This window comes from Chenopodium quinoa, unplaced genomic scaffold (genome assembly GCF_001683475.1).
Source record: "Chenopodium quinoa cultivar QQ74 unplaced genomic scaffold, ASM168347v1, whole genome shotgun sequence".
Classification (NCBI taxonomy): domain Eukaryota; kingdom Viridiplantae; phylum Streptophyta; class Magnoliopsida; order Caryophyllales; family Amaranthaceae; genus Chenopodium; species Chenopodium quinoa.
Window position 1 is genome coordinate 2509659 of NW_018744878.1, and position 8489 is coordinate 2518147.

The window sequence follows — 8489 nt, forward strand, 5'->3', positions numbered from 1 at the left end:
TTACTTGGAGTGTACTAAAGGCAAACCGCTACCTTAAGTAGCGGTTTTAGACTAGCAGTTTGTCTCTAAAGAAAAAATTATCTCAAATGTATTACCGAGCTTACGTGGACTATAATTTCGTAAATAAGTTTCATTTCAACGCAAAACCATAAATAAGTTTTTTAAAAGGTACTTCCTCCGTTATATTAATATGCAACAATGGACTTTTTGCACTATTCATCACTCTTGTTTGACCATATAATATGTGTTATACGTTAAGCAAAATATAGTCAAGTGGGATCTTGTTGGATTCGTCTCATAAAATATTTTCACAATATCAACTTTTTATAATTTTTACTCTTACACAATTATAGATATTTAGCATATAAAATGTGTTTTGGATGCGTAATTTCCTCCTTATAACAATATTAACAGAACGAAGGAAGTATATTTTTGTAAATCATCCAAAATAAATAAATTTTGTGTGGAGTAAAGAGATATTCTTGAGATTGAAAGAAGATCATGTCTAATTGGACTACTTAGAAATTTGAACAATAGAAAAAAAGAACATAAAATGTGGCTGCTGGGATTCGAGCCCAGGTCTCCACGGCCACAACGTGGAATTCTAACCACTAAACTACAGCCACTTTGATAAACATACAGTGCATTTTCTAATTTATATTTACGCTTTATGATATCAAACTTGAGTCTCGAAGTCTCAAACAACAAGCTGTCTTTCACATCATGCATCTATGCTATTCCTATGCAAGTATATTTTTTTTCCTTTTCAATTATACTATTTCGTGCACCAAATTTCTATTTTAGTTCATCCTAAACAAAAGGAACTATTTTCTGTTTGTTTTTTCACGGTAATAATACCCTTATATAGGTAATAATACTTTCAAAGAAAAACACGAAAATTTGGTAAAATACGTCATTAGTGAAAGGTAGAACGAATTTTAACCAGGCTTCTTGTATAGAACCCCGAATTAAATGTACAATTCCGAACCATTGTAGCCTCCTTTTGAATTTTGGGACAAAGGAAGTATAGGTGACTCGACCATTTTTTGTCTATGTATTATCTTAGACTGCTCATTTTCCTGCACCTTTCTGATTCTATCAGGCGGTTTTGCAACTGAACTCCCATGGACCCCATGGTATTCATTAGATGCAGGATAAGAATAAGAAGCTCCAATCTTCATGTATTCTAAAATATCATTGGAAAATACTTCAGTACACAACAGTCCTTAGGCCTTAGCTTATTAAGTGATTCCAGATAATAATTTAACATTAAGATTTTCTGATCATGGTAATCTGGTTAGAACTTGCCAGTTTGACTTCATCACCTACCGTCCCAGAAAATCTAGCCAATACAGTCATAAAGCAGAGAACGAACTGCATGGTCTGCATCCGTTGGGCAACCATTGCGTATTTGTGTATGTTAAGACTAAATAAAGTATCAGAAAAGGCGTAAGGGGTGATGGTCAGAACTGGTAGCTCGAAGTATTCGTTTGCTCCTTGTGCAGGCACACGTGTGTGTGCATGCCAAGCATGGGGGTATATGGCAAAGAAACCTTCTGTCGATTATGCTAAACCATCTTAGCTGCGTAAGTTGGTTCGTTGATCAAGGCTAAGAAGCATTAAAATGCATTTAACTCCAAAGTTCAACTGCTAAAATTCCAACAAAACTGCCAAAAATGAGAGTGATGCATCTATAGTATATATCAATAAACTCCTGCAATATCGTCTTGTGTTATGCCACACCTATACACAAGCTCAAAAATTCAAAAAGCTAAGCCTCAATTACATCCAGCATTATTCTAAAATCTACAAGACCTCATTGATATAATTCTCCTATTATGATACCGGCGCTAAACAGCTTTGTACACCAGAAATATTCTGGGTAAATGTAGGCCAAAGAAAGAGGATGCAGCATGTGTCATATGGGTACGCAGCAGAAACTGCAAGCTGTGATTTTATACTTCATGTTTTAAATTCTGTAGATCATTGTACTCTTTAAGTTTCTGCGTTTGCATCTTCAAAATCAGACGCGTTTGCCAAATTCATTGTCAGAGACCAAGAACCTTAGGTGCTAATTGCAACAACGGCTCCAAGGAGCTTGGTGCAAATTTCCTAGCAAAGAGATAACATATGGTAGTATTCCTCCCATTGTATTCACAAGTCTTACTCTCCCTAATCTTCTTAAAGAACTCCACCGTGATGTCTCCTTTTCCGAATGTAGCAGGGTGCGCACCGCCCCTTGACCAATCCACCCAAGTGATACTTCTGTTTGCCAGAAGATTTGGTGATCGGATCGTAAGCATGGTGGGAAAATAGTGCTCATCCACATAGCAATGAGGCCTACAAAACGCTTCAAACTTGGGATGATAGATAGTGTCTTCAACTACGTTAATTGCCAATGTTCTATCGATTTCAAACCATTGAGATCCTTTACGCCAGTCGGTTAGGTTAACCTCAGGGGCCATGCTCTCATTATATCGTCCCCTCCCATATGGTCCAGTGTCATCAAAGGCACCAATAAAGCTATACTTGGATCCTGTGATGTATTTCAGAATTGTGCTAAAATTGTAGATTGGAATGCAAGATTCGGAAAGAAGTATGAACCACTCATTTGAAAAATCAAGCAATGCATTGGCAAGGAGCCTTCTTTCAGCATCACACATGCTCATCCTCCCCCATTCTGCCACCTGCAAAACAAAAGTGCAAAAGGGTAAATTAGCCATATTTCTAGCTCTAAAAATTTGATACAAGCAAAATTTCAAACAATAATGCTAATTTCAGCAAGTCAGAGGATACAAATTGCGACTTTGCTCTATAATAATTCACATACAAGTATTATAATTCTTTACTATTAACATGCTACTGACGATACAAAACCACTGTTTCCATGATCTCAGCACTTACTAGTACACCTGTCAATTCAGGTCAACGGATCGGGTTCAGGTCAAATTTCGGGTTCTTCGGTTTGAGTGGTTTGGATTGCATGGATCATTAAAAATTATGATAAATGGGTCAAATCAGGTGATTTGGGTCGGGTTGGGTTTGGGTTCTCTCTCAGCAAAACTGGTTTAGAATCAGATCGGGTCGGGTTGGGTCAAGAATTGACAGGTCTGCTTACTAGTGATTACCCTCAAGTCCTCAACTTTCTAATTTCCCACCCAGACTTTCACATCACAAACAGACCACTGAACTTGCATTCATTCACATTCCTCAAAATCATGTCACTCACCAAAGGATGACTCCTTTTTCTATCATTACAGCCTTAGAAATTTATAATTTAACTAACAATTATTATCTGCCCAAGATTGCAAACTTAATGCACTGGCAGACGACATCTTGCAAAGTAAATTAACATTTGAGAAAATACCCAGAAACTTGCAAGATAATTTACAGGTCTGTTCTGTAATTTGGAGTGATTGGACATCAGAGGAAAATGAACAATTAAAGGACAAGCCTGGAGTGCTCTCAGTGAACAAAGTAATTACAAGTGAAATCAGACCAAGAATAATGCACTCACAATAGAAATCTCAGGACAATTTTATAAAAGACACATGCATAACTAGCCCCACAAACAGAAGACTTCTCATCATGTTTCAAGACTACGAAATTTCACAAAAAATACTTGTCTACCAGTCACTTCATGGAATAAAAAATTTGAAGATATATATCCCCAATAGTGACAGAAAAAACCAAGAATACTCTCAAACTGCTAAAGAGATTAAGCCCATATCCCAGGCTATCACATTGTAAAAGTCATGAGAATTTTCTGAAAATGTAAACCAGAGTGCTATCTAGTTGGGGAAGAACATGCTTAAATTCCCAGCTACAGTAGGGCACCCACAACCATGTTAAGTTGTGCCAATATGGAATAACTCAGATGTTATTAGAGGAAATAAATCAGGTACAGCATGAACTTTTTAAGGGTACACAACATCTTGAGCAAAGAACGAGAAAGTTGCAAAATAAACAGAAACTTGTTAGCAACCGCAGAACAACCAAATTTAATATAGTAATAATTTGATAGACATTAGGTTACGGCAAAACAATCTGGACTTAGCACACACTACACAGGTTATGCATAACTGCCTATCACTAAGATAAAAAAAAAATTCAAAACACACTACATAGGCTATGCATGACTGTTCATCACTAAGATAAAAAAATTTAAAACACACTACACCACAGGCTATGCATGACTGGCTATCACTAAGCTACATAAATTCAAAATTTTAATTCCAAGAGCCAAACAAATACGGAGAATAGACTTTTGCACCTGACCACAGCATCATACCCAAACAAACCCAAAAATATTCCTCAACAACTTACTTTAAATCTTCTCTAGTATTGATCCTGGACCCTCCATATCTGGCTCATACATGCCTTTTTTGAGTTTTTTCCCACATGTATGAAACTAGTAAAAAATCTAGTAATTGCACCAGAATCAACTTTATTCCTTCAACATCAAAGGGCTCTGAATAGCCCGTCTTTATAATGACCAATACTTTAGTACAAAAGGCAAATTAAAATCCAGCAGTCACTCAAATTGTTAATTTACTACTTAGTCAGTGGCCCAGTGTAAAATGCACTGAATGCACAAAAAAGATGCAGGGAGTTTGGTTGAGAGAAGTTTAAGGCCAAGAGAAAGGTTTGACAGGACCAATCCTCTAAAAGGATATTGGTTAAAAGAAGATTGGAAGAGAGATTTGAGTCCCAAAGGCTAATTTGGAAAGAAATAGGAAAGCTTTTTGGAAGTAAGAGTTGAAGATGTAGACTAAGAACTAAGAATGTGGAAGTGAAATGACTATTCTATCCTAAAGTTACTCAACTGTAATACCTTTACTGATAGTTCTCAAAACCATGGCAAAAAATTATTTCGATATCTTTATTGGTCATTTTACATAATTAAGTAGCTATCAAATAACTGCAATTTACCAAACACTTCAAAAAATCGACAAATTAACAATTAGTTGCCAAACAAGGCCTTAAAGATGTGTTCACTTCTGAAAGGTGATAAGGACATAAATAAAACTTGTTCTTCCACAGGGGTTCAACCCCCTTAGGGTCTACACTACCTCTCAAAATAACCCACACTGAAGATAAAAAGGATCACAAGATGAATCACAAGCTCACAACTTATAAGGGGTATTTAGTTCCCAATTCAAATATTAAACTCAGATAATATAAAGCTATAACCCATCCTTTAATCCATCATGTATTCTGAGTACAATATTTTACAACACCTCAAAAAGTAGCAAAGCAAGATATCTTCAACAGCATATAAGTGACTAAATCGCCATTAAAAACTTTCTTGATCTTAGATTAACTTGAGGTATGGACTATATAAGATTTCTGCGACTTAATTTTGCTTTATCATTACACATTGAAGCTTCTACAGACTACAGGCTTTAAGGTACTTAATTGAATTCAGTGTATATATGTACAACATCTTAAATGGTGTGGTGCCTTATGAGGAGAATGATTATATATCATTTAAGTTCTAACAACCATCAGGGGTGCAAATAGAAACAGTCTATGCAATCAATGCTTACTTAAAGCTACACATACCATAACATAAATCTGGTATCTTACAAAAAGTGTGGCGGTTTTAGGACAATCAAATTCATGCAACCATATGCTGCAATTGGACAAAGACTGTTCACAGACAATTGAATGAAAATTTATGATAGTAACAGCATATATTAATTGCATAACACTAATCTTATTCAAATCAAGATTCTTTCCTTCTCACAACAACATAATTTGGGTTTTACCTCAATTATGAAAGCTACTAAATAAGTTAATAGCATGATTACTGAATGTTTATTTCTTAAAGCCTGTGAATTTCTATAACACCCCTAATAGACATATTCACACCTCAAACCTTGCAAAGATCAGAGTACCCCTAATGGCTCAATTAGTTTAAGCCATATAATAGACGATGTAAAAGACATAATGCAATAAAATTCACACTTGTGCACAGATTCACCAGTGTAATGAAAGATTAATACATAATTAAGCATATAAACATACAGTCATTGATCACAAAGTAATATAAACATTCAGACAAATAGAATAGCATAATCAAACTGAAAATTATGCAAACAATGAAAATGAGCCAAAAGAGAGAGAGAATCATACCTTGCTAGGTATATGTCTTTTGTAAAAAACTGATGTGGGAGGAAACTCCTCACTGTAAGATGGCAATGAATGAATATAGATCGAAAACCGCCCCTCGTGCCCCTTAAAGAACCTCTCCCAAAGAGGTGCCAATGGCAATGGTCCCTTAGACAAGAACATGAATGCAATCTTAGGATTCCTATTAAAAGGGTATTTCCTAATCTTAGGCACCAATGTGGCTCTCCAAAAGAGCTCTTCATCACTCATTGTATGCATCAAATTGGATGGGGGTCTAATCCACTGATCTAAACCACTAGACTCACCAATACATGGATCTAAACTAGGCTTCACAACACCGGCAACGCTATCAAAACCGAATCGCCTAAATGTACTAAGACTAATGAAGGAAAACAACACGCATAGCACCAAGAACATCAAAAATACCAATAGTAATCTCACTGATATACCCCTAGTTCTAGTAACAGGAACTGGGTCCTTCCCTTCTTCTATTGCCATTATAACCCTTGTTTATTTGCTCAAATAACAAGATCAAAGATACCCTTTTGCCTAAAATCACTCAAAACCTCCCAAAATTACCCAATTTCTCAAATTTCTAAGAAATGGGTGATAAAATTAATCAATACCCATCTCAAAAATGAACCTCTGTAGCATCAAAAACTATGCCAGATCTGTATTAAAAAAGAGCTGAATTTATAATAAAAAAGGATTATTTAGTGGGATATAACAAAGATTGAAACCACAAAATATCTGATTAAAAAGGTAAGAAAAATCATAACTTGATATGATAATCAAAATAATTGCCAAAATAAACTGATACCAAAATCAAAACATATCATTCTATGAGTTATTTCTTAAATTGGAAGGGCTAAGTGGACAATTATAAGTGGTCAAAAAAGTGGGAAAAATTAATTAGAGTGAGTCAGAGATGTAGAAAAAAATTGGAGAGTTTTGAAATTAGGGAATAAAGAAAGATCGAAAGAGAAAGAGAAGAAAATCTGGGATGGGGAAATATAGGAGAGTAAGAGGATTTTATGTTGGGATTTTCCAGGTTTTTGGAGTATGTATTTTGTATCACGCACTAGTCGCCCTTGTCGGAGGCACTTTATTGTAAAAAAAATTTAAAATTGGAATTTCCCTAATGATTGTCAAGCAATTAGGATAGTTAGCTTAGGTCCAAAATGTTCATCACTTTTGGTCAATCGTTAAGATTAATGTTCGAACCTATAACCTCATACTCATTTTACGGTGTATTTTATAATTCATCTTTTTGTCTACAATATTGTGTTAAAAAGAGTTAAGCCATGTTTGATGAAAAGCTGAAATTAATTGTATTAGTTGATTTTGGCTAACTGATTGTATTAACTTAATTATTTTATTAGCTTATTATATAAGTGTTTGGTAGATAGATGATTGCTTAAATCTTATTTTTTTTGACGAATGCTTAAATCTTATTGATTATGTAAAATGACCAATAAGCTAATTAAAGGGTAGATAAGTTCATAGTATAAGATTTAAAATTAAATGGGGGGTATTAGTGTCATTTTACTATCATATTTTAAATTTAAATTAAATGGGGATATAAGTGTCATTTTACTATAAGAATTGAATAAGCTATTTGAAAAAGAGCTTATTTAGTAGAATAAGCCCTTTAAATAAGATTCCCACCAAACACCTTGAAATAACTTATTTAATAACCAATAATCTAATGTTGGTCAAATAAGCTGATTTTGCTCAAATAAGATAGTTGCTGTTTAGGGTATTTTTACCCTAGACACGTGGACCAATGAGAGGTCGCCACGTGTCAAGGTCAGGATGGCCCATGTGGCTCAGCATCCTCTTGACACTTGGCGCCCTCAGATATGTTTCTGAATTGGCAGCTTTCAAAAGGCCCAAACTCCTAGGAGCGCCGTAAAACGGCGCAGCCCACTAAAATCTAGGTCAAGTGACCTAGATAGGGGCGCATTTCCCAACGACCCTATAAATAGGGAGATATTTCCCTACCTTGAGGGGGACATTGAATCATTAATTACACCCTTATTCTCTTACATCAGAGAAAGACCTGAGCTTGGAATCCGAGCAGATACCCACCTAAATTTCCGTTCTCTCTATTCCGTTTCAAGTTACTGACTTGTGCGTCAGAGGCGGAGCACCACCCAACCGGTGTCTCCGTTTGTTTTGTAGGTACAACTCACTGCGGATCAGTCTTCGTGTTGTAACTCTCCCAAGGGACAAAAACACCCAAAACATTTGGCGCCGTCTGTGGGGAGAGTACCTCGAAGATGGTTCAAGAGTTTGTACCACCCCCTAACCGTCTGGGTGAAGACCCAGAAGTTTTTACAGACCATGAGGAT

The 8489-nt window shown here is 35.7% G+C and overlaps 1 protein-coding gene and 1 non-coding gene across 2 annotated transcripts; both read right to left on the minus strand.

The window, feature by feature from the left end:
- Positions 1–554: 554 nt before the first annotated feature.
- On the minus strand, positions 555–626 carry TRNAH-GUG. The gene has a single exon. It is a non-coding gene; the product is annotated as a tRNA-His (tRNA).
- A 1046-nt stretch (positions 627–1672) lies between these two features.
- LOC110705502 lies at positions 1673–7243 on the minus strand. The gene is made up of 2 exons (XM_021883386.1): positions 6139–7243; positions 1673–2687 (listed from the first exon to the last, which is right to left on the minus strand). Exons 1-2 carry the CDS (start codon positions 6631–6633, stop codon positions 2049–2051), a joined length of 1134 nt encoding a protein of 377 aa, XP_021739078.1. The 5' UTR covers positions 6634–7243; the 3' UTR covers positions 1673–2048.
- Between the last annotated feature and the right edge of the window lie 1246 nt (positions 7244–8489).